The 27,809-nt window shown below is 37.2% G+C and overlaps 1 protein-coding gene and 1 long non-coding RNA gene across 3 annotated transcripts in view; one reads left to right on the top strand and one right to left on the bottom strand.

Moving 5' to 3' along the window:
- The window catches only part of plppr2a (phospholipid phosphatase related 2a), a 39,125-nt gene extending 12,404 nt beyond the window's left edge, over positions 1 to 26,721 (top strand). The window contains exons 3-8 of one of the 2 annotated variants that reach the window (XM_082181886.1): positions 3,653 to 3,841; positions 16,273 to 16,393; positions 18,137 to 18,387; positions 19,462 to 19,638; positions 21,323 to 21,450; positions 23,056 to 26,721. In XM_082181886.1, the coding sequence (XP_082038012.1) occupies positions 3,653 to 3,841; positions 16,273 to 16,393; positions 18,137 to 18,387; positions 19,462 to 19,638; positions 21,323 to 21,450; positions 23,056 to 23,164 (975 nt within the window). In that variant the 3' untranslated portion in view covers positions 23,165 to 26,721. Of the gene's footprint in view, positions 1 to 3,652; positions 3,842 to 16,272; positions 16,394 to 18,136; positions 18,388 to 19,461; positions 19,639 to 21,322; positions 21,467 to 23,055 lie in introns of both variants that reach the window. The other variant, XM_082181887.1, reaches the window with a different exon arrangement.
- The window catches only part of LOC309508091, a 348,495-nt gene that overhangs the window by 58,329 nt on the left and 262,357 nt on the right, over positions 1 to 27,809 (bottom strand). The gene's annotated exons all lie outside the window — the stretch shown is intronic.

Raw genomic sequence — 27,809 nt, 5'->3', positions numbered from 1 at the left:
ATATGTCTATCTGTCTGTCTTTCCGCGTCTCTGTATATCCATCTATCTGTCTGTCTGTCTTTCCGTCTGTCTGTCTGGCTGTCTATCTATCTATCTATCTATCTATCTATCTATCTATCTATCTATCTATCTATCATTTGTCTGTCTGTGCATTTTTTTTCATACAAACTTTGACTGATTCTTTTTGTATTTCACAAGAATGAAATTGTAAATATTGAAAAAACTCATAAAATAATCAAACAAAAATAATCCTCAGTTTTTTCTTTGACAACCAATATAGTTAGGCCTAAGCATCAGCAATGGGAAAAAAAATCGTCAGCCTTAATCTCTCCCAGATGTAATATTTCACAGGCCAGCTGCACACGGCTCTCGAGTCCTGGATCAGAAGGAGGTCAGAATCCTCCGAGGAGCCGTACCTTCTCAAACAGACCTCGCCTCACCACGCTCTTCCCGAGATACAGCACATCTGTCATCATTCATTTATGACAGCAATGAATCTTGTCCTTTGGAAGTCCCTTCCTCCGCTCTCCTCCAAACACAATGAAGCGTGTCCTCCTCTAAAGCGTGGCGTCTGCTGTCAGCTTTGTTTACTGTGAAGCTGTGCTAATACGGCGTGGGCCTCTATTGATCTGTCTCAACTTGTTTGCTGTACGCGCCACAATAGGGCGTATAGAAGTACATATATTACAGAGCAAATATTCATATGCATCTGTGTCACATATTAACCGGCCTTCATTTGCTCATGTCTTCCACAGCACACAGGCTCTTTTTTCCGGCTTGGTACAGTCATGTCTCCAGGCCTGTTCAGAATCTGAACTTTTATCTCAGGCTAAACTATCCAGAACTGACTGATGATAGCAGAGAGGATTTCTGTGGAAAAACATGTTGGCATATGGAATATTCCTCTGCTCCCCCGGCTCTTTCATTAGACTCTGTGAGTGAACACAGATCCACAGAGTGATTCTGGCACAGTGGGTTTCATGAGCGTTTCACTAACTCATGCCAAATACAAGCAGCATGTTCCAATGAGATACTATTTTTAAAATTTGGGTGGAATATTTCCAACTAAGGAATGAATGAATGATCAGATACTACATGTGTTCACTTACACATGAAATGAATATGGCAAAAGAGCAAATATTGTTAACATGCATAGCCTACTAATATCCATCCATCCATCCATCAGTTTGTGCTCTGTAAGATTTTTTTAAAGAAGAATAACTGTATTTTAAAATGTAATTTCTTCCTGTGATCAAAGCTGTATTTTCAGCATCATTACTCCAGTCTTCAGTGTCACATGATCCTTCAGAAATCATTCTAATATGATGATTTGATACTCAAGAAACATTTCTGATTATCATCAATGTTGAAAAAAAGTTGTGCTGCTTCATATTTTTGTGGAAACCGTGAAACATTTTTCAGGATTCTTTGATGAACAGAAAGTTTGAAAGTCTGACAACTTTTAAACAATTGCAAAAGCATCCTTGCTGAATAAAATGATTAATTTCTTTAAAAAAACAAAATCTTACTGATCTCAAACTTTTGAACATTGTCTTGATATTCAGACATAATGTCTGAATGTATAGTCTTCCAATCATCATTACCCAGGCTTGTTTTGGGGCAGTATTTTATTAGAAAGTGGCTGAACAACCTTTTTGCATTATGTGGTTTCTAGTGTGTTCTGGGTGGTTGCTATACTTGCTCTTAGTGTTTTTCTACTGGTTCAAGTCAAAAGACTCATGAAGCCTGTAAATATGTCTTGAGTCCCTCCTTTAATGTACATGTGCAGGAATTATTATAAAAAAAAAATCTTTCTATTTTACTGTCCACAATCATAAGTCTGATCACTTGGAAAACTAATAGCACATCTCTCCCCTAAAAATAAAAAATAAAATAAAAAACATACAATTTGTAATATTATTCATTTTTGTAACAGCTATTCACCAAAGTTGAATGCTTATGGTTATGGATTTGTTAAATTTCTTACTCTTAATACGAGCAATGGTAATAGTGATTCTTGCCTTATGAAGCGCCACTGATCATCTTCAAAAGCTTCAGTCTGCCCTCTAGTGGACAACATTGCATAGCACCACATCTATTTTCCTTTTATTTTATTTCTCTAACAGTGTGATTTGGAGGTTGAGGGATCTAGGTGAATAATCCAAAAATAATCCACGCTTTTCAAATGTTCAGGAAACAAGTGCACTTATGAGAATAAGAAATACATATCGTATTCAAATACAGTGGCCGTAAAATGCATTTGGACACTATATGTCACAAGTTATGCCAGGTCACATTTAACAAGAAAAATATTTTTTAACTGTAATATTGTTGTCATGTGACATCAGTTTGCTGCCAAATTCTTATTACTAAAATATGGCCAGATGTTTTCTAAATTTTCTAAATTAATATAAAAAGACAATGCTTATAAGATTTTTTAATTTTTTTTATTTACATTGTGACATTACAGTCATGTCAACCATTTACCAACAAATTCTTATTTTTAAGCATTTTCTTTTCATTTTCGTTTTATTATGCATTTCATTCCAACATAATAAATGTTTTATAATAACATAAAATAAGATAATGTTATTAAATATATTCATATTATTTTCATATATTAGTTAATAAAATAATGTGAAATATTACAGTAGTATTTATAATATTTTCTTTTTCTTTTCTTTTTCATTCAGTTCCATTCAATTTCATTATGCATTTCATTCAAACATTATGTCCAAACATTAAATATGTTTATTTACTATTTTCAGATTATTTAATACAAATAATGTGAAATATCACAATATTTTGAACATTTTATTTAAAATTGTAATATTGTTTTCATATTATTTAATGAAATAATTTGAAATATTACAATAGTATTTTGAATATTTTATTTTTATTTTATTATGCATTTCATTCAAACATAATTTTTTATATTTATTTAATATTTTCATTTTTTAATAAAAATAATGGAAAATATTACAATAGCATTTATAATATTTTTATATTTTATATTATAATATTTATTATTACTTTTTGAGTAATTTTTAGATTTTTTATTTATTATTATTATTATTATTTAACAGACATATTGAAATATAATCACAAAATGTTTGGCCAAATCATGCAGCCAAACAAGCACAGCAAACCTATATATATATATATATATATATATATATATATATATATATAGGCCTATATATATATATATATATATAATTTTTTTTTATATATTTTATAATGCATTTCAAGGTTTAATGAGAAGCATACAGTAGTGTGTAAAAAGGCTTGAATGAAAGCAAACTCATTTTGAAAGTCGCTAATGAGCGAGTTCACACCCTCGTTGTGTTTCACACACATCCAAAATGTCACGGACGTGAACACACGGACACACACACCGTGAGCCAATTTGTGTGTGCTCAGGCTCAAATTCACGCTGTCCCTCCCCGCTGTTTCTCTCCACATCTTTCCCCGCTTTCCACTCTCTTCTCGCTCGTTCTGTGAAGCTTTCCTGGTAGAACAGCGTGTAACGTTCTCAGTATCACGACACCGGAGTGAGTGTGTGTGTCTCTGAGATTGTGCGCTAACACACAGGCTGTGGCGGAGCGTCTTCATCTCTGGTTGTAAAGCGTGGATCATGTTCTATTTTCAGCTGGTGATCATGGCAGGAACCGTTCTCCTGGCGTACTACTTCGAGTACACGGACACCTTTCCCGTACACATCCAGGGATTCTTCTGCTTTGATAAGACGTTCTCCAAACCGTACCCTGGACCGGACGAGAGAAGTAACGTACCGCCGGTGCTCGTCTACTCTCTGGTTGCTGCGATTCCTACTATGATCGTGAGTAGCCTCTGTCTTCCCTTCATTTCTCTGTGTGCTTGTGGGTAGAAGTGAGACTCAACTTTAGTTTGAGTGACAAAGGATGAATCATCATTCATTATCTGGATATATATGTGAGCTACGCCTACATGTAATGTGATTAAGTGTGTGTGTGAGAGAGAATCCAGAATTCAAAAATGTACAAAACAGGCTTTATTATGTAATGAGGGTTATTTTAGGACTAATCATTTTGTATGTGACATTATATTCTCAACCCAAAAGTCTCATTATCATAATGGAAAAAATAATTTAATCTTATCATCATAATGTGGGGGAAAAAATCATAAAGATATTTTTTCATAAACACGTTTTGTTATTCTGGTTGGAATTCTCTTCATGTCCTAAAAGCAATCAATAATAGAAGTGGTCTAAATATTAAAACATGTACCGGTACATATGTCTTCTGTGGAAGTCTCGGGACCAAAACAATGTTCGTCCAATCATTGCATTCGGTCCGAATGCAATGATAGGATGTCCTGACTGTCAATGTATGAATTTCCATACCTCATCGCATCTGTTCGCGCAGACATCACACGTCAATTAGCAAAATTGTAGAAATTGCCTACTTTAATATATAATATATCATTTAAATTGTAAAATATTTATTAAATAATATTAAAATGTTAAAAAAAAAATATTATTATTATTGTAGCCTAATTGTATTTAAACAAATATTATGTTTTAATTTGACAGTAAAGTGTTGACATGACAATAATGTCACAATGTTAAAAAAAAAGTAAGCATTTTATTTTTTATTTTTTTATTTAGAAAATCTAGAAAACATCTGGCCATATTGTAGTAATAAGACTTTTTATATTTTAGTAATAAGAGTTTTGAAACTGATGTCATTACAATAATATCTTCTTTTTTTTTTTTTTTACGTAGAGATTTTTTAAAGCATTTTATTTTTATTTAATGAGAAGCACAATGTGTGTAAAAAGGCTTGAATGGAAGCAAACTCATTTTGAAAGTCACTGATGTGAATGTTCACACATTTTCATTTTAGTGTTAAATGTGGCCTGGAAATAGCCTGGCAAGCCAGACCTACATCAAGATGTTAGGTCTGGCAACTCATCATTGGCTCGGCTCAATCCGAGGGGCGGGATAAACGGTTGTCTCTCAAAATCCCTCTGCACGCAATAGGATAGCGCTACAACCAATCAGAGCAACGAAGAAGGCTAGTTGGTATATTAAACTTTTGCCGTATCCAGTCGGCAAAACTCCGAACACATCTTCCTTTTTTTAAAATGACTTAAGTGCCGTTCTTTGCTCTTTTCTCAAAGAAAAGCTTAACTCCAAGTCCTCCAGAGTCGCGGCCAAAGCCAATTCGAAAGACCGCTGTTCGCCAGCAGCAGCAGCTCTTCTTTGTTTTAAAGTAGCAGGGAACCGTTAGCCTGGCTAACGTCAGACCTTGTCTCATTGAGACGTGGTCTGGGAACCACATGTTAATTTTCTCGTATTTGAGGCGTGGTTTACGAATGCCCAGAGCCGTTTATTGGGCGCTACGACTGTCTATCAAATGCGCCTGTACGTAGCTCATAGCCAATCGTTTCAATTATACCTGATAATATAGAGCGACAGAAATTCGATGAGGAAGAAGACGATGGGTCAGAGATTTATGTGTACACGATGGCGTTCAACTACTTAGAACACTACCTAAGGCTGCATCGAAAGGTAACTTCGCGTCTGATGCCATGTTGGATCCATAGATATAAACGAACTGCTTTGGTGTGTCGCATAGACGTCGTCATTGTCTTGCTGCTCCCTCCCCGTTCTGTGATTGGTCCCCTCGCTGAGACGAAAATCTGGTCCATGGAATCCAGGCCGCTGCGCGCAAGGCAGCATGGGTAAACCCAGGCTAGGGAACCATTGCAACTCTGTCGTCATTATGTTAAGCCCGCCCCGCCTACTCTATACGCGATGTACAGGCCTGACCTGAGGTTGGTTTTTCCAGCTCGAAAGTCAACGGAGAGTTGCTAGACCACACTGGCTGCAAAATAAATGTTGCTGCCGCTAGGGTGCGTCTAGACTTCTAGGCTAGCCTGGACAGGTTTTCATGAGATTTACCCAAATGTTTTAAAGGGGGACATTCAGGGGCCGTTTACAAGATACCCTTTTCAACTAAAAATGCTAAACTTTTTATGAGTTTTGCCCGTTCATTTACTCGACAAAAGCATTTTGGGGCCTAAAAACGGTTTAAAAGTGCAAGTTTTTGAAAACGGTAGCGTTATCATCTCTGTGTAAACAACAAAAACGTGAATTTGTGAAAACGGTGACATTCATGCGCATGTGTATTATGTGTTCAGTCTATAGGCGCATAGTTTTCCCTTTACAGTGACGTCGCCATCTACTGGCCTTGCATGATAATACAGAGTTTTTAGACACCATTCTTGCTGTGTAAACGTACCCTTATTTTGCTTATAAATATCTCAGTAGTTTCCCTTAGACAAAAGTGAGATTAAATGGAGTGTCCCAGTTATCGGACATGATGATGTCTCAAGTTTTACCAGAACACTAACGACTGCAATCAAAAGTCAGAGATCTTGAAATGAACTTAAACAATTCAAAATCAATTCCTCCTTTCCTTTAAGTTTAAAGTTAATCCCTAACCGAGATTTAAATAAGAGTTTAAAGTAATGGAGCAACAGGATTACATTTTGTAAATCTTAAATGTAAATTAAAACCAGAATAATAATAATAAAAAAAAAAAAAATATAGCTTAAATGTAAGTTTGGTGCAACAGAATTATCAGATAAACCAGAGCAACCCCTGAACAACAGTAGACCGCAGCTATAACTGGATGTGATGGTTTGTAGGTGCTGGTTTTACTGGTGTCTCCCTGCCACGTTGTGAAGCGGAGGCAACAGATTGTGGGACCACACGGATCTGCCTCCCTCCTTTTTCCGAGTCTGTCAGAGCCACGTGTGGTACATGTGGGCATGTGTTTCTGAGCGAGTGTATGAGCCAGCAGTCGATCTGAAGCCTGGAGTACGAGCTTCATGTACGAGTGTACTGGCATGAGCTGTCAGAGCCAAAACACACTCACACATAAAGTACAGCCAAGTGAAGACGAGGCCGAGAGACGCATGAGAAGGTGTTTGAAATGGAAGACAACTTCTGTTAGATTCATAAATAAGGGAAGGTACAAGAAATCAAGCAAGGCATAGTGGGATAGAAACACGCGCAAGAGACTCATTTTAGAGATGTTATGATGGCCGGCAGAGGCAATGATTGATTGAGAATGAGAAAGGGAATGAAATATGCGACATCTGGTGCTTTTGCCCATCGGGACACAATCACTTTCTGTCCAAAACAGAGTGACACGGTCACCCAGATTTTTCTATGGGGGAATATCATGCATAAAATACACTACAAAACTAAAAAACAAGTGATATTGTGAAATATTATTAAAAAAACTGGATTTTCAGTGTCATTACTCCAGTCTTCAGTGTCACATGATCCTTCAGAAATCATTCTAATATGATGATTTGATCCTCAAGAAACTGAGCAATTCTGATTATTATCATTGTTGAAAACAGTTGTGCTGCTTCATATTTTTGTGGAAACAGTGATAAATATTTTTAGGATTAATTGATGAATAGAAAGTACTTTTTTCCTAAATTCACTCATCCTGATTCACTATGTTAAGCCTATTATAAGTATTTATTTTAGACCTGATGTGATGGGTTTTACAGGAAATTGCGTACATTCGTCATTCGCCCGTGCGTGTCTCGTCATATCCGTAAATAGAGAAAAGTTGCTCCGGCTATACTTTGACAAAACAATAGTTTTGGATCTGTAAGATTTTTAATGTTTTTAAAAGAAGTCTCTTCTGCTCGCATTTATTTGATTAAAAATTAAAATAAAAACAGTAATATTGTTAAATATGACAATTTAAAATAACTGTTTTATATTTGAATATACACTATATTAAAATGTAATTTATTCCTGATCAAAGCTGAATTTTCAGCATCATTACTCCAGTCTTCAGTGTCACATGATCCTTCAGAAATCATTCTAATATGATGATTTGATGCTCAAGAAACATTAATTATTATTATCAATGTTGAAAACAGTATTTTTGGGGGGGGGGGGGGGGGGATTCTTTGATGAATAGAAAGTTAAAAAGAACAGCTTTTATTTGAAATTGAATCTTTTGTAACATTATAAATGTCTTTACTGTAACTTTTGATCAATCTAATTCATCCTTGATGAATAAAACTATTGATTTATTTTATTTCTTTCCCCCAAAACAATTTATACAAATTCTAACTGACCCCAAACTTTTGAACGGTAGTGTTTAATGTTACAAAAGCTTTCTATTTCAGATAAATGCTGTTCTTTTGAATATTCTATTCATCAAAGAATCCTGAAATAAAAATGTAAATAACTGTTTTCAACATTGATAATAATGATAAATGTTAGTAATGATGTAATGATGCTGTAATGATGTTGTAATGATGCTGAAAATTCAGCTTTGATCACAGGAATACATTTCACTTTACTATATATTCACATACAAAACAGTTATTTAAAATTTGTATATTTGTTTATAATTTGAAAATGTGAAAATTGAAAATGAAAATTTGAACATTTTGGTATAATAGCATTTGTTCTGTACTGTCTTTAATTCTTGCCAAGCTGAACAACAGCAGTCGAGGGAGTGTTTGAGAGTTTGCAGCTTCATTTGGTGCGGCAGAAATCACTTACAGTGTCTTGACTCATATGACCCACAACCGATGAAATGAAGTGTTCATCAAAAAACACACACCACTGCCCATGGGTGACATGACATCAGTCATCACCATCAAACACAGACATCCCCAGTTCTAATGGTGTACATGTCAGCAAGTTGGCCTGAGCTCTATAAAGTCATATTCAGTCGTTTCAGAGAGCCTTCCTGTAGCGCCAGAGGGAGAAGAGAAGTCCAGATCCGTCTCCAGCTCTTTCATTAAACTTAAAGACATGTTCTCTTCATCACAGACTACACACACAGACATCAGTGCTTCATTTTAGATCTGTTGGAATGGTCAGTCTCACCCAAACAATATTATTTAAATCTCTTTATCAGTAGTTATTTTCTTGTTGCATTTACTATTATAATTATCTAGTTCAGTCATGAAACTCTAAAGAGCGCAGGCTGATCGGTCCTTTACATCCAATCTGCAAGAAATCACATCATTACCGCATGGCACAAACTGATTAGCTTCTGCTGATCCGGCAGCCAATGAGATTGCTTGCTCAACATTTAAATAGTCTGGTACATTGTTTGCTATAAACTATCAGAGTTCATCTGAACCCCTCCACCTCCCCAGCTCCACCTGCCTAGATCTGCTATGGGATTTATGTATATTTATCAGCATATCTTACATGTTCACAGCAGTGTCTCTGTGTATCTAGCAGTAGCAAGTCCATACTTTCAGCAGCAACAGCTAATCATAATTATTATTATTAAATGCAACAAGGAAATAACCAAGAAACAAGCAAGAAAGCATCACTAAGTAAGATAAAATAAAACGTGTAGCATAAAAATCAGAAGAAAAAACTATTTAGGCTTCCTGTGTCACATCTCACCACGTCTCTCATCGAAATTGATGGAGTGTTTTCTGTCACCTGTTGTACATTCTCGCTGAGACTTCAAGCTCTGACCACTGAAGCTGAGATGTCACTCAATGTACAGCCACAAATCCCATCAAGCTCTCTGTGGTGTCTGACTCTCCTCATCTCTTTTCAAGTGTGACACTCTTCTGGAGTAGAATTGGCTCCAATTCTAAGTTTCGAAAATCTGATGAGAAACTGTTTGACAGACAGACCTTCAGTTTCTAATTATCATGTCTGATTCTAGAGCTACCTTTGTTAGATGTGAACGCTCCTGTGAAAAGTGGACACTGAGAGCCCCGAAGCTTTTATTTCCAAATAGTCCATAACAATTGTTTTCCAAAGGAAAGATAAAAAATTTAAAAACTCTCATTCAAATACACTCACACATGTTGTGCAGTTCATATTGAGGGCAGTGAGATTAACATTTAATATGGTTTGGTCTTACAAGAACATGTTACATCACAGGGTAGAAAAATACATTTGGGGAAAATACAATATTTCCAACATCGCTCAGGTCTGAAGTGCAGCTGGATTCAGCCATAACAACCAGAGCAGCATTTTCAGCTTCACCATCTTCTGACTAAAACATCTGATGTAGTGACATATTGAATATTCCATTTCACAGTCAGGGAAGTACTTTTTACATAGACAAACAGAAGCTACCTTGATTTCACATAACCAGATGTTCTTCAGCCAAAATTATTACATTTACATTTACATTTAGTCATTTAGCAGACGCCTTTATCCAAAGCGACTTACAAATTAGGACTAAATTCAGCGTGTCATCATAAAGAGGCAAAAGCAACAACAACACAAGAAGTGCTCAAAATACGAAGTTCAGGTATTATTCAGAGTAGCATAAGCCTGATAAGTGATGTTTCAAAGGGAAAGGAAAAACATTTTTTTTCCTTTTTTTTTTCTATAAGGTTAAATAACAACCTCAATAACAAATATTATTGTTATTATTAACAATAATAACAATAGTCAAAGTTAGTTTTGTTTCAGAGGGTTCTGCACATTCTCTAGCCAATTCTAGCCTGCAGAAGAGTATATAATGCATCAAATAATGGAAAAAAGTGAATAAAAGAGTGTTCACAGTGATGATTAATTTGAAGGAAATGTGAGAACAAGAGACTGTAAGCATGAGTGATAGAGACTGATGAAAGAAAGCCAGAGATAAACGCTCTCTCTACACCGTATGATCAAAAGAGCCAAAATCTAATGTTGAAAGAATGTCAAAAAGAAGCCGTTAATAATTAATTATGAGCTGCTTTAAAAGTTATTTTCAAAAGCTGTAGGTGTTGTAGGTAACCCGTGTTTTCTGAAAATTTGATAGCAGACTGTAACCTACCCATGATTTAAACTCATGATCAGATCATTTTGCTGTTGTTATTGTGACTTCTGTCTTCCGTTTATCACTGAAGGAAATGTGTAGGAAAAACTGAACATATCATCTATCACAAGCTTCAAAAATGACAAAAGTGACATGAAACCAACACAAAAGTTTTGCATATGACTTGTGTGCTATGTTTAAAGTATGTTTAAAGTCTCTTTTAAAGCTCCAAAAATATCAAAATGATCAAATTTCATAGTCTATAAAACCCTTTTTAGTTGCATTGTTGGCCATACTACTTCCCTAAACCGTTTTATCAGATAATTTCCAGTATTGTGCTTTCATTTATGAGGTATAAATATTTTGAGGATGTTTGTGCTCTGCTCAGGCATTAGACATGGTCACTAGATTAAAATCTCCATGAAATCAATATTGACAATTCTGAGTATTGCAGTATTTATTATAAATATTATAATATTATTATCTTTATTCAAAATAACTTCCCCTCCCTCTAACATCTCTTCTTGTCTCTGAAGGCGAGGCAACCTGTCACTCACATGAGATCCACCAATAGCAAACCACAACTATCCAATCAATTCCCACTGGGCAAAATCAAGCCCCGCCCTACATTTGTTCTTGTTTGAGAAGCCGTTTCACTCTATAGCCCCTTTCACACAGCGCTTTGAACCCGGCAAATTGCCGGCAAATTGCCAGAGCGCCTTCTGTGTGAACGCAAACTCGACCCGGGATTTAAGCCGGGATCGATGCCGGGTCGGGACCTAGTAACATTGCCGTGTTCAGTCCCGGAACGCGCGCTGTGTGAACAAAAGCCGTAACAATGCCGTGTCGTAGTGATGACGCTGAAGCCGGGCTCGTTCTCCAGCTGTGAAACGGTACGTAATGCGCAAGTTTATGATCGAATCAGAGAAACAAATGCACAGGCGTGGTTTCTCGAGAGAGAGATCGCAGCTCATAAGCAAACTTAAGACGCTGCTGAGATTACAAGTCACATCGATGTCACGTGTCTTTACGGCATTTTTACGGGTTGTGTGTGAACGCACTCTCTGATTCCGGAAAATCACTGGCAGTGTGAATGACCAAAATCAAACGAACCCGGGTCAAATCCCGGGTCACTTTATCCGTGTATTTTCCGGAATCTCTGTGTGAAAGGGGCTTAATATACGTCGCAGAAAAAAAACAAAAAACTATCGCAACTTCTGTTTCATGCCAACTTTAATTTATCAGCAACATAAAATTGCTGTTTTATGTTTCAGCCTGATTCAAACTGCATCAAACCAGTCTAAATATAAGCGTTTGATGGCCAGAGTGTGTGGAGGGTGAACAGTGATGCCACCTGAGAAAGCGGAGCAGATGGCACTGGCTACTCGAGGGGGGGAATGCACTGGCATTTCAACATATGTGACCCTGGACCACAAAACCAGTCTTATGGGTCAATTTTCTTAAATTAAGAATTATACATCATATGAAAGCTGAATAAATAAACGTTCAATTGATGCATGGTTTCTGGTTTGTTAGAATAGGACAATATTTGGCCGAGATACAACTATTTGAAAATCTGGAATCTGAGGGGGCAAAAAATCTAAATAGTGAAAAAAAAATCGCCTTTAAAGTTGTCCATTTACGTTGGCGATTTTGCAGCATCCACTCACAATAATAATTCTTTTATTTATTTAAGGTAGAAATTTTACAAAATATCTTCATGGATCATGATCTTTACTTAATATCCTAATGATTTTTGGCATAAAAGAAAAATCTATAATTTTGACCCATACAAAATATTTTGTTGGCTATTGCCACAAATATACCCGTGCGACATGTGACTGGTTTCATGATCCAGGGTCACATATGTCTGAACTGTGCACCTCTCTGTCGTGGCAGGAATGTCCACTCGTAGCCTCAGGGAAGAGTGCGTTTATGGTCTGTTCTGCATCACAATAAGAGCGAAGATGAAATGGGGTAAAGCAGCAGTGTCAGGCCTCTAGGCTTTCATTTGGTTTCATCACATAATTTTTAAAAAAGCATCGCTTGACTCTCTGGTTTTGTGTTGTGGAGCTCAGGAGATGAACAGAGGGTGCTTTTAAATGATGCAGATGAATTTATAGTATTTATGCATATTTTGGATAATCTTTACATAATCATTTCTACCAAATAACAAATACACTACTATACCATTCAAAACTTTGAGGTCAGTAAGATTTATTTATTTTTAATTTTTATAAGAAATTAAGACTTTTCTTCAGTCAGGACGCATTGAGTTAATCAAAAGTGATGGTAAAGAAAGACATTTATATTGTTACAAAAATATTTTTATTTCAAATGAATGCTGTTCATTGGATAATTATATTCCTCAAAGAAACCTGAAACAAAATGCATCATGGTTTCCACAAAAATATGAAGCAGCACAACTGTTTTCAACATTGATAATAATGAAGAGAAATGTTTCTTGAGCATCAAATTATGAAATTAAAAATGATTTCTGAAGGATGACACTGAAGACTGGAGTAATGATGGTGAAAATTCAGCTTTGATCACAGGAATAAATTACATTTTAACATATATTCACACAGAAAATAACAGTTTTTTTTTAAACATTTTTTAAAATATCACTGCTTATGTATTTTTGATCAAATAAATGTGGTGAGACTTCTTTCAAAAAAAAATTTTTTTTAATTAAAACTTTTGAATGTTAGTTTATATGTTAGTGTTGTGGAATCTCTTCCTAATTTCATCAGATTTACCTAAATAATAAACATCCGGATGTCTTTGATTCACAACCCATTGTAGTTCTGTAATATGATATATTACTTGTTTTGTGTTGTTTTTGTCCATAAATAGGATATTCAGTAAAAAAACAGAAACTTGTATAAACAAAGTAAATGGGGTTCATTTTGATGTCATGTTGACTTAAAGGGATAGTTCACTCAAAAATGAAAATTGTGTCATCACTTACTCAACCTCGTGTTGTTCTAAACCTGTATGGGTTTCTCTGTTATGTTGAACACAAAAGAAGATATTAATGTCGGTAACCAAACAGTTGATGGACCCCATTGACTTCCATAGTGGGAAAAAAAAAATACTATGGAAGTCAATGGGGTCCATCAACTGTTTGGTTACCGACATTAATATCTTCTTTTGTGTTCAACATAACAGAGAAACCCATACAGGTTTAGAACAACACGAGGTTGAGTAAGTGATGACACAATTTTCATTTTTGAGTGAACTATCCCTTTAATGAATGTTAACTAAATATAAATCTTGAGCTTTCCATTTGAAATATTTTTGAGGATTTTCTTTTCTGTGCTGTGATCTCATATAATTTACTATGGTATCAAGTGATTATATGATGGTAATTAGACATCATATCCTGCCGGTGACACTTTCCTGCCCTCAGTTGGGAGCCGTTGTGGTGTTGAGATCTGCTTTATAATATACATTAATATGAGAAACATGAGCCGCAAGCCTAATCGCCCATGACCGGCTCTAAAAGCTGATAGAAGGATCTAGAAACTCGGCTTTATCTCATCTAATGGTGCGTTATTCACACTTCACCTGATGTTCACACTCTCACCAACACACTATATTAGATGCACAACCACAACAACATCACATTCGGCTTTAAAGAGCAATTCACCCAAAAATGAAAACCGGTCACCCTTACGATATCGTTCCAAGCCCTCCAAACTTTCTCTTGCTGCATGAGTCACATGGACTGACTGTTGGTCATTCCCTCACTGATGTCAGTGTGTGTCAGCGGTCAGGTGCTAAACTGGGGAATGTGTGAGGTGAACTCTATGTTCCTGTCCCTCACTGTCCCATCCCTGACGTATCTGTCTGTCTCTTCCAGTTTAAGCTCATGGATTTGATGTCTGTGTTTATGGTCTCCTGTTCTTCTGCCACCAGGGAAGTGCTTGTATACCAGTACGGTTCAGATGTTTCGTTCAGTGTTTCAAAGCATCTTTACAGTGATAAACAGGAAAATGATGCATTTCGATTGTTGTTCAGCGTTTATTCAGTTCTGTTTTGAAGATCATCCATTATTAAATTAGTTAATTTCATCTATAAAGCAGTGAAAGAAAACAGTGATGTCATTGTCCAGCTCAGTTCTGTTCTCATATAACAGCGTCAGTAAAGTCAGATCAGGAATATTGTTGAATATTAAGTGTCGCCAGCTAAGCAAGCCAGAGGCGACAGTGGCATTGGAACCCAAACTTCATCAGGTGACAGAATGGAGAAAAATAAAAAACATTGGGAGAAAGCAGGCTCAGTCGGGGGCCAGTTCTCCTCTGGCCAACGAACAAACACGGAGTGATTATGATTCAGGATGCATCACAAGTCAGAATTCATTTATTGTACACAAGGAAAGGTTTTTAAATGTTAATGCACTTTAATAAAAAATTGCACTATAGTAATATTTGCACGAATTGCATAATCTCAACAACATGCAAATATTTAAGAAGACTTTAAGTGTTACTCACTTTATTGATTATTATTATTATTAAAAAAAATGTTTAATGATCTCATGCATCCCATCCCATCATTTTTTTTTTCATAATGGCTTTCAGTGTTACTCATTTTTTATAATTTAGGTATTTTATTTATTTTTAAAAGGTTTATTGTTCCCAAGTAAATGTTCTTAAAACGTGAATGCTCTTAAAAAAAAAAAAAAAATGTAGTAAAATTTCCATAAATTGCATAATTTCAAAAAATGACTCCATTTTAACTTGACCTTTGGTGTAACTTATATACAAATTGTTTATATTCAAGTTATTTATATACAAATATGTCTCCAATATTTTAGACATCCCTAATTTTCACAACACAACGTTTTCTTTCCCAATCTCTTCTATGGTTTATGTTTGTCTTATAAAAGTCTTTTGCATTTTGATGGTTTCATCAGCCAATACTTCACTGCACTAAACACATGTGGTCCACACAAACCATGCTTATTCTCATAGCAGGTGTATTATGGGCTGTATTTTCTTTCACCTTGCATAGTTTTGTTCATAGTTTTTAAACACAGAATGACACGATTGACCAATCAGAATTAAGCTGTGTTATTATAATTGTGAATAATTAGCTTTTACTGTTTGCATTGCAGAAGAGACATACAGTATGAGTATTTAAACAGAGAACTGATTTGTGCGTAGCTCTTACATTGCTAAGCAGAATTAGTCACGTTGATGAGCTGTTACTCTTCTTAACCGTTACCAGGGAGATCAGAAATAATGAGGTTCTGGTGTTGGCATTTGAGAACAGTGAAGATGAGGGACTATTAGCAACTCATGATTCAAATTCTTATGGAGGCAGAAAACGCCTGCTTAGAAAGAGCTAATGGAGCTACAACAATACAACGATGCAAAAACAAATGGGGTGGTGGATGTTCTGGCGGGCTGAAGCAAAGCTACTGTTTGATTCATTCGTGTGTTTTCCTCCTCAGATTCTGGCTGGCGAGGTGATGGCGTTTTTCATGAGGTCAGAGGGCGCGCAGGAGAAGACCATAGTCACCGCCGACTGCTGTTACTTCAACCCCCTGCTGAGACGCATCATACGCTTCCTAGGTACATTCAGTGAAGAAGAACTAACAGTGAACCTTTTAGGATGAGGGTCAGGACATTTAGGAAATTGGAGAAAATATAGTTGTTCATTATAGGTATAAAAGCCATTTTAATGCTACAAATTGTGATATTAAAGGGATAGTTCACTTTGAAATTAAATTTTGGTATGTTTTAGCTTACCTCAAGGGCATCCAAGATGTAGGTGTCTTTTTTTCCGCAGTAGTTTAAATTTTGATATTTTTAGGTCAAACCGTTCTTGTCTGTCAGTCATATAATGCAGGTCTATGGTCACTGTCTCAAAGAGCATGCAGAGTCCAAATTAAAACAATTCCCCATCGTCCAAATTAAACAATTCCCCATCGTAAGTACACATTGATGGCCTAAGACACGAAACGAGCGGTTTGTGTGAGAAAAAACATAAGTCTCGCCTTGGCTACTGCAGTTCATTGGAACGAAACCGTAGCCAATGCGACATCTACTGTATATATCTATACCCGCCCGCGCCCTCAGATCATTTGGACGCGGCTGTGTTCAAGAGGTAAAAACGATATAAATACTGTTCGTTTTCTCACACAAACCGCTCGTTTCGTGTCTTAGGCCATCAATGTGTACTTACGATGGGGAATTGTTTAATTTGGACGATGGGGAATTGTTTTAATTTGGACTCTGCATGCTCTTTGAGACAGTGACCATCGACCTGCATTATATGACTGACAGACAAGAACGGTTTGACCTAAAAATATCAAAATTGAAACTACTGCGGAAAAAAAGACACCTACATCTTGGATGCCCTTGAGGTAAGCTAAAACATACCAAAATTTAATTTCAAAGTGAACTATCCCTTTAAAGTCATCATCATACACTCTTAAAAATAAAGGTTCCAAAAGGTGTTTTCATAGCGAGAAACATTTTGGTTCCCTAAAAAACTTTTTAGTGAACAGTTTTGGATGGTACCATGGATGTTAAAGGTTCTTCAAATGCCATTTTTTCAACATCAAGATTTCTTTAGGTGAAAATATAAGGCAATGCATGTAAATATATATTTTTAAGTGCTGTAACTGAATACCAAGTTTTAAGTTTTACGTTTTTTGTTTAAAATAGAAATATTACAGGTTATTTATCAATTAATTAAAGTTAATAAGAAACGCATTTATAATAAATGGACAAGAATTAGAAAAATGCTTTTTTAAGTGTCACAAATAAATATTTTATGACCAATAATCAAATATAATTGCCAATATTGTAAAAAAAATAATTATTATTATGATGGACAATATTATTAATTTTTTTTTTTTTTTTTTTTTTTTTTAACCAATAACACATATAATGGACAAGATTAATAAGTTGTTTTATTTTATGACCAGTAATAAATATGAAGGCTAATATTATAAATATATTTTATGTGATTTATATTTTTAATATTCAATATAAGATTGGCCAGCTGTATAAACTCCGACTATTCTTACAAGTTAGTATAATACAATTTGTTTATCATATTATTTATCATATAATTTTTTTCTTCAAGACTGGTCATAACCTTTTAAAAATCAGTTTCATAAAAAGGTACATTGATCGGATTCAAGAAAGACTGACTACCCCTAACTGCTAGTTGGTCTGCTAGACTAGTTCATAACACAGTGGCTATGTTATGGAATTGGCCTATGCTCTCCAATTCATCAGCAGTCTCAATTTTTACATGTTTTCGCATGCGTTTCTGATGCCTTTCATCTGTGTTCTCTCACTCAGGTGTCTATACCTTCGGCGTGTTCACCACCACCATCTTTGCCAATGCTGGACAGGTGGTGACAGGAAACCAGACGCCTCACTTCCTGTCAGCGTGCAGACCGAACTACACAGCACTGGGATGCCATTCCAACTTACAGTACATCACTGAGCGCAAAGCCTGCACAGGGAACCCTCTCATAGTCGCATCTGCACGCAAATCCTTTCCCTCCAAAGATGCGGCCCTCAGTGTTTACTCTGCAGTGTATACCGTGGTGAGTGTAATGAACCTAGAACTACTTTATTATTTGAGTGATTTAGTGACTGAATCTGAAATTACTCATACTGACAGACAAACAAAAGAGTGCAGCAGCTGTAAATCTTTGGATTTATAAGCAATCTCACAAACTCCAGGACACAAAAGTAATTGCTGGAAAGAGCAGTTCACGGTCACACCACTATGAATGTCAGTGTTTTTCCAGCTGATTTATGGTTGTTAACACTGGTCTAGCTGGTGCACCAGTATGGCCATGTCACCAGCAAAAAATGGAGAAACTGGTTGGACATGTTCCTTCTGGTGAATCTGGTCAGACAAGAAAGTCTTGGTGTTTAGTGTCAGGAATCACACCTGCATCAGTGTCATTCTGTGAAACAGGTGCCTTTTACCTTTTAAAGACCGTTTCTGTAAGGCTTTAAACTTTCCTTTAGACAAATAAAGTGTTAATAAACTGCAAATTAGACAAACATATACATATGATTGGATTTTCTGAACGTGACCAGATGGCCAAGGTTATATAATATGTGTATGTACATATTAAATGGAAATTTATTTAAAATTATATTATATGAAAAATGGTTCTAAACAGTACCAAATTAGGGTTCTTCGGCTTGTAACAATAGCAGAACCCTTTTTGGAGCTAAATAGAACCCTTTTTATAAGGTTCCATAAAGAACCATGCTTTGAAAGTGCTATATAGGACCTTAATGGTGGTATAAAGAACATTTTCAACCATATATTTTCATTTAAATTAGTATATTAGTATCTTCATATTATTAAAACTACTGTTATTAATATTTTTAAATATTATTTATTAATATTGTTTTTTAGTCCTCTATCTGCCTGAAAGAAATTAATACTTTTATTCAGCAAGAATGCATTAAATTGATCAAAAGTAACAGTAAAGGTTAAGGGGTTGGGTTAGTGTAAGGGGAGAGAATATACAGTTTGAACAGAATAAAAACCATTACGCCTATGGAGAGTCCCCACAAAGATAGTGAACCAGACGTGTGTGCGTGTGTGTGTAATTGTATCAGTCTTATTCCTCACCACTGTCTGCCTGTGCTTGCAGATGTATGTGACGCTAGTGTTCAGGACTAAAGGGACGCGTTTGACCAAACCCACGCTCAGTTTGACTCTGCTGTGTCTGGCCATGTTGGTGGGTGTGGTCAGAGTGGCTGAATACCGCAACCACTGGGCCGACGTCCTCGCTGGATACTTCACTGGCGGAGCCATCGCTGTCTTCCTGGTGAGAGTTTGTGTAGTGGGATAAATTAATACTGAAATGACAAGATAATTGCACGCATGTATGCAGTTTATATATAAAATGCATATATAAATGAATGCATTTACACTACAGTTTAAAAGTTTGAGTTTTACAAGAGGTCCACAAGAGGACTTTAAATTGATCAAAAGTGACAGTACATACATTTATAATTCTAATTCAAATTACTTTAATTCTAAAAACTTTTTAAAGCAGAACTCTGTAACTCTAGCGAACTCTAGTCACTTCTTCACTGATTTTCCCTTTTGTTGTCGCATGTTTTCCCCACGAGCTCCCCCTACAGCTGTGGGGGGGGCGTATATTTCACAACAAGGTCGTAAAAACTCACTTGCGGCGGCCTCCTCCCCCTCTCTACCGCTTCTCATGTGCGTTTGTTTTGATCGGAGCAAGCCAACTGTATCGTGTGGAGCTATGTCTACCGAGGTGGGTAATCTGGTGATACATCATACGTGCGTGTGTGTTTATGTCGAATTGCCGTAAAGCAATTCGTGTTTGGCGCTCGTTCTCGTTCTAGTTCTCGCTTCTCACGAGACTTCCAATTTCTATCTTGCCGGGACGGTAGTCCCCAAGTTGCAAGGTTGGTTTTCCGCCTGGGAACGCTGGGGGGAGCTGGGAAAGTCACCAATATCACCAGAACAGGTTGTTTAACCATCCAAATGATTTCTAGACAGTTTTATTAAGTTAAAAAAGTTACCAAGTTCTCCTTTAAACTAAAAAAATCTTATCGACCCCTACTTTTGAACGGTAGTGTATAACCAGGTGTTATTCAGGGTTTCAGTATCACTTTAGATGCGTCATCAAACCTGCTTGTGGTTAAGACAACTTGCAAATTTCTACAAAATATTGATAAGGCCTTGTTTACACCTGGTATTAAGATTCGTTTTGGTCGATCGGATCACAAGCAGACGAGGGAGACACATTCTCGTTTACACCTAGTGTTTTAATCCGTCTCTTTTGTCCACTTTCAACCACTTCTGTCCTGATTTCTTTGAGGGGAGGGTCTATGGGCAGGTAAATGTATGGGCTTTTTCAGATCTTTCAATCTAATGAACAAAATAAGCTCATGCAATTCACATATGAACGCGTCCGGAGAAGACAGAAAAACATACGAAAACAACTTTTCATTTCTGCTCTGAAAGCCTCAAGACCAGCCGAACGCTGTGAGTGTGTTGTTAGAAATCATGAATGGTAAGAGAACATCGAGATTGGTATGTTTTTCATCTTCAAACCAAACTTGGGTCTTCAGCCGACAAAGTTTAAATCCCGTCTGGCTAGCCCATTTTCCCATATTTTTTACGCATTAGATCAGTAGGTGGAGAGCAGGCGTCTTTTGAGGCTGTTTGAACACATTCAACCCCATGAGCATCTACCCTACTAAAGCAATCCGGTCGAATGTGTTTTCGACTACCTCTGGAAGTGGTCGAAAGTGGACAAGCTCAAAACGTTTTAGACCCCGTTTACACCTGTATTTAGCCTCGTCCACTTGTGATCCGATCGACCAAAACACATCTTAATACCAGGTGTAAACAGGGCCCAAGTAACCCTTCTCTCCATCACACCTTCTTCTCTTTATAACATCTCTATCTTCCTTCGCTCTATTCTCTCTCTCTCTCTCTCTCTCTCTCTCTCTCTCTCTCTCTCTCTCTAGGTAACGTGCGTGATCAACAACTTCCAGCAGGCAAAGCCCCCTCCCCCACCAGCGCGACCCCGGCGTCCGGAGTCAGTGCTGGGCATGCCCATGATGGCGCTGCCCTGCGTAGAGAGTCCACTTGAAAAGTTAAGTGGCACTCAGGTAAGGGGTGGGAGTGGGTTAGTGGCAGGACTGCACACATAAGGGGGATGGATTACGCCCCACCCTCTCCTTCTGTTTTTTGACCCAGTGGACCCTAATGTGACTCCCTCGACCCACCCAGCCCTCCTTCTCCCTTTACTAGCATGACCAACCTGCACAACCCAAACACCAACCCTGCAAATCCCACTGACGCTCTGGAGGATTGTTCTGCTCTTTGTCCTGAAGAGACGTTGCTATCACTTTTATAATAGAGTATCTGACAAGCAACAAAATGTTTAGGGCCATTAACTCTGATGGAAATTTAGCGTCTCTAGAAAGTGGACTGTGTAGCATGTGGAACGTCAAAGGTGGAAGGCAATTAGATGTGAAACATTACGACAGTGTGAGTTTCCCTTCGTAGGCCACCCTCATCCTCCTCACTTTTGAAACTGCTTTGACTTTTTTTTCCTCTCTTTGTCACATCGACCATTCAGTCATCCCTTTTCTCCCTCAGTCTTATATTTTGTTTAGTGATGAACCGAAAATTTCTGGCCGAAAGAGTGACGTTTAATTGGCGCTTCTCCAATGATGCGTTTTAACTGTGTCAGAGTCTATTTCGTGCGCAAAACTTGGATAAGCTACAACAGGTAAACATGTCAGCTGTCTGGGCACTAGTGTGGCGCCAATATAAGCTTTGTGCTTTGTTACTTTTTTAATTTGAAATGAACACAGTGAAGCGACGCAACTGACACTAGTGGGTCACATGACAGTGACAACACACATTCCTACTATGTAGATAGAATGCACTTTTTTTAATGGTCGTGAAGTAAGTTTCAATCCAAATGTAGTACATATTATACAGTATGCGATTTCGGATGCAGCGAAAGTCTCAGCTTTCAGATTCCGTAAATTTTATTATGAAACTCCAAATAAAACCGTCGTTCTGACGCTCTTAATGTGGCCTGACAGATCGCAGCCACCTCAGTTCAAGCGGCAAGCGAACCGATCACCTCTTTCTCTTTATTACTAGTTATAGAACAAAATAAACATGAATGAACATCAGAAGGTATGTTGAAAGAAACGGTACAACCGAAGTACCTCATCATGTCTTATTTAATCGCTCAATCAGCGCCTATAAATCAGCTTGTAAACAATATATCCTGCAGCATTACATTTACCTCAGAAAAGCCATTCAATTAACATAAAGTCGATAGTTAGCTAAAAATTACTATAGAAAGGAGCATTTTAATAAATATATGCACTTTACATTTTCATTATACTTAACCTGTGATGTCTTCATTATTTAATGTCTGAATAAATCTGTCATAAAAACAAGTTTTTATTACAGACACCATTTAAATGTTTATATTTCATCAACAATCTGGAGTAGAAACATAATTCTCTTAGTAAAAATGTTAGGGTTTTCTGCTTTAAATTTGGTCTCAGTGTTTTGGTTAAAAATACATTTCGGTGCATCACTTAATTTTAATTTCCGCAGTTTCCACCTTCCAGTCTTGGTTTCTCATCCTTTCTCTCTCTCTCTCTTTCTCTCTCCCTCTCTCTCTCTCTCTCTCTCTCCCTTCACACACTCTCTCTCTCCCCCCTTACAGACTCCAAGGGGATCTTCATTCACTGAGATCACATGACCATCAGCCTCATCGGTTCCCCGTCCCCCCCGATGTCCTCATACCGTCTCGCTCCATTTCCAGCGAAGTCTAGACCAGCCGTCCCAGCACGCGCGCCACTGCGCCGCCCACTCCGCGGGACACTCCTCCACTCTGCACCGCTCCTACTCCACGCAGGTCTAGATTTCCTCACCTCCAACCCTTCATCCTCCATCATCCTCCATGCTGCCGATAGGGCCTCCACAAACCGCTCAAACAAACAACGAGAAGCACTTTTAGAGAGCCTGCTCGAAGATCTCGAATGCCAGAAATCACAGGTAGGCGTCTCACTCTTGCCAGAGGGTTTGTTTGGACTGTGGGTGGAGGATTCGAACGGATTTTTTGGGTGGAAGACCTCAAACCTCAACCTGACCTATTTCCTCGGGAACCGATGAAGAAGTCTTGATCAGCTTTTGGCTGAAATGCAGAACTTGATTTTTACTGCAGATATTTCAAGTCATATGTAAATACATGCACAGTTTTCTTCCTCTTTTGGTTAAAGGCATGTCTATTTTTTTTTCCTATTTTGTTCATAGTACTGATTAAGTTTTTATATTCGTCACATGGAGCATCTATTGGTTGTCTTTCAGTCATGTTCACTATGCACTTGGGACAATCTCATCAGCATCAGATATCTGGACCATATAAGTGCACATCAAGAATTCCCTTAGGAAAAGACCTTTAAACTTGGACACGTTCTTGATACCAGCTCTTATAATAACGTTTGGATGCATCGTAAAGAATTGTGATGTTTAATGACACAAAAACTCGACCACAGCATTATTTTTCATATTTAATGTCCAGTTTGTGCTCACAAGGATTTCTCCACCAGCTAGATGTAATTCACAGTCTGACGTGAGCCGTCATTTTCATTACTGTCGCCCCAGACACAACACAACGCTTTCAGACACTAGACATTCTTACAGTTTGACATCAAAGACGGATTGGATTCTTCGTTTCTGAGGAGAGAAAAGCAAGAATTGCATCCCATGACGTTAACAGAACAATAAAGACAACATCTGTATTGTTGTTGCTATTTTTGTGAAGGTTTTCAAAAATGCAGTAACTGAAGGTCAGCTAGTTTCTTTCTTGTATAGTGAATGACCTTTTCACCATGTGTTACTAACAGGGTTGTGCACCATACAGAATTGAATTGAAAATGGCATTTCATTTACAATTCGGTTTCCGAATTTGAATTGAGGTAGCAGACAGATGCAGAATTGCAGTTCAAATTTGAATGTAAGGAAGTGATTGAAATTCAAAGAAACTCAAGTAACTACGGTAATTTGTAACTAGAAAAGAAACGTCTGTCAAGAAAACTTCAAATGTTAGATGGATGGATGGATAGATAGATAGATAGATAGATAGATAGATAGATAGATAGATAGATAGATAGATAGATAGATAGATAGATAGATAGATAGATAGATAGATAGATAGATAGATAGATAGATAGATAGATAGATAGATAGATAGATCGATCTATCTTGTGGGGTGCAGCCAATTCAGTTTAAATTCACATTTGTAAATTAAAAGGGGACCCATTCTGAATTTTGCACAACCCTCATTAGCAAGTGTGTTAAACCTTTGGCTGTCATTTTATATTGATGATGTTATGAAAGGACTTTGCAATGAAATCATTCCTGCTCTTTGCAAACAGCACTGGATGCCTTGTAGTACAGTGAGATTTTAACGTTCAAAGTTATTTGAGCTATTTGATGATTGGTTAACATTAACCAATAGCCTGCACTGCCTAGGTGAGGAGAGCTCAAAAGGAAAGTCATTTCGGTAGTGGAGCTAAATTGAACATTTTGAGGAAAGATTAAAGAGGACCTATTATGCCCTGTTACAAAGTCTTGAATTTGTTTTTGGGATCTACTAGAATAGGTTTTCATTCCTGAATGTTAAAAAACACATTATTTTTCCCTTATTTCGACATTATTTCAGCACCTCTCTTCTCAGTCTGTCAGTAACGCTCTGTTTAGTTCCTGTCTCTGTGAAGCCCCTCCTTCTGAGAAGCTCAGTGTGCTCTGATTGGTCGGCTGGATTAGTGTGTTGTGATTGGTCAAAAGCTTGGAGTGCGTTTCAGAAATGTCACGTCCCTTACCATAACCGTGAGTTTTAACACACTACTAATTAATTCAACCAGGCCTCGTCCCTTTAGTTTGCGTATGCCTTGGATGGGAATTATATTGTGGATGTGTTCATTCCTGGAAGAAACTCAAGACTACAATGGAGGCGTTTCAGGGAGTTCAGAAACAGTGTTACTGATATAGAGAATAACTCCCTCTGGAGTGACTGTGCTTTGTAACTTTGCAGCAACAGCAACATTACACGAAAAAAAGTTGAAAATGTAAAAAAGCATAATAGGTCCTCTTTAAGACAAACATTATTTTCTTTTGGAAGAACATGCACAACTGAATCATTCTAGATCTGGAAAATGTATAGAGAAAGTACATTTAAAACAAATGGTTTGGTGTTTCAGGCAGCTAAAATAAAGTGATGCTCACAGATTCATGTGCAGATTTGAGGTTCGACTATAATTGATTTTGAGTGTCAGTTTTTCTAAACTGAGGATGCTCATGAGCATGTCAATTGGATGTATGTGCTGTACCATAGGCCAAGTTTTGTGCACTACATCATTTTATTGAGCTCTGTTAAATTGGTTTCTGTCTTTTTCAGATTTGTATTTATTTATTTTTTAAGTTTTGCTTTGAATCACATTTTTTTAAACATTGTGTTTATTTAGACTAATTGTTTGTTACTGTAAGTAAGCTGTGTATACAAACTATGTGTACTTTAATCAGATGAGTGTAAACTCTCCACCTAGTTGCACTCCAAACGGATGAAAATTAATGTTTGTAACATTAACTGTGAAATCTAATCTGTCTGATGCCCCCTCAGCCTTTACATCCCGGCACCAGGTCCAGCCTCTGCCACATTCTGTGCTACGTACAGTTACTGTCTCTGTTGTAAGAGCACCATGCTTCACATGCTAAGATACACATTTACACCCTTAAACATTCCTTAAAGGTGAAGTGTGCAATTTTTATATGACTGGGGAACTGCATCAACAATAATTTCAAACATGTTTCCCAAACGTCTGCTATTGGTCAGACAAACACCCCCAAACTCACGAAAATGGTTGAGCCAATGGGATTTTCAAAGAAACTGAGCAAGAAAAGATCTACAATCTTTACACTTTTGGGGGGAATCAAACTATGAATTATTAATTTATAGTTTGCATATTAAACAAGGATACCAGAAATAATTTAACATGTAAAAAATTACTCACTTCACCTTTAGAAATCTTTTACCTGTAACTCTCAGCTCTCTTATTTCTTCTTTCATACACCCAAAAAAAAAAAGAAAAAAAAAAGATATTTGTACAGTTTTGCAAAAAGTCTTTTTGTATAAAAAAATGCACCGGATTAATTTATTTACTTTGGTGATCTTTATTTATATACACCCAACAAGTCATTGATCTGTGTTTTGGGTAATTGAATAAAGTAAAAGCGTGACCTGCCTCTGACTTTTTCTGCGACATCAGTATTAAAGGTTTTGTTCACTGCGTAAGGCCTGTTCCATGTTAAAGGAGCAGTAAGCGATTTCTGAGAAATCAGCCCAAACAAACACACCTCTTCCTTCATTGCTCCGCCCCCAAAATGCACGAACACGCAATGCAAGAGTGGATGTCTCTTTATCATAGCTGAAGTGTTACAAAATAATGTTTAGAGAAGAATAAAGCGAAGATGACGAATGAACAAAAAGGAAGATCAAACAATTAACACACACACAAGTATAGACAAGCAAGAGTCGGTTGTTGGTCGTCAGCAGCTCCAGACAAACAATAACACTCAAAACTGTCCAGTTACCATAGCTAACATTACAACAACAGCATATCTTGGTTGCAAAACCGATGTTGCTCACGTATGGAGCAGAAACAATGCAACCTCTGCGTCTGTTTTCAGGCCATCCTGCTTCGGTCTCTCCAGCGCTGCAAAGCATAATAACGCGGGTCTTAAAGCTCTTGCCTGATCATAACCCTTATTTTTCCAGTGATATTCCTTTGACCTTTTCTCTCTTGTAATGTCTCTCAGCCATCTCTCTTTCTACAGTCTTTTTTCAAATCCCCCACTTGCTCGCTCTCCCTCCTCCCCCATCATGAGTGGACACGCCCCCTACTGCTGATTGGCTCACTCTCTCTCCTCCCCTTCATGAGTAGACGCGCCCCCCACTGCTGATTTGCTCACTCTCTCTCCCCATCATGAGTGGACATGCCCCCTGCTGCTGATTGGCTCACTCCTCCCTTATCATGGGCACGTTCAAGTTCAAAATGGTGCGCAACGTTTTGCTACGGTTTCCGGGTTGAACGTCATGTTTTCTGGAAACGGCGTACACCGGTGTGCAACGGGGTTTGAGATACGTTTTCTCTTGTTTGGTGGGTGTGTCAGAACTGCAGTCCAATCAGCAGCAACATGTATATAAAGCACGCGGTATTAAAGTGAATTCGCACAATGGGTTCAAGGAAAGTAATTTACAAATGTGTTCGATGCAGCTCGGTATATACGCAACAACTGAGGATATTAGAAGACATGTTTGTCGTAAGTTTTATTGTAAAAATATAGGATATCAACATAATGATGTAGTTGTTTATATTTTTAGCTTCATTGCAAGTGTATGACATTTGGTATAGAAAT

This window comes from Leuciscus leuciscus (genome assembly GCF_965113295.1).
Source record: "Leuciscus leuciscus genome assembly, chromosome: 1".
In the NCBI taxonomy this organism is placed as follows: domain Eukaryota; kingdom Metazoa; phylum Chordata; class Actinopteri; order Cypriniformes; family Leuciscidae; genus Leuciscus; species Leuciscus leuciscus.
This window is presented reverse-complemented; position numbering and strand designations above follow the sequence as displayed.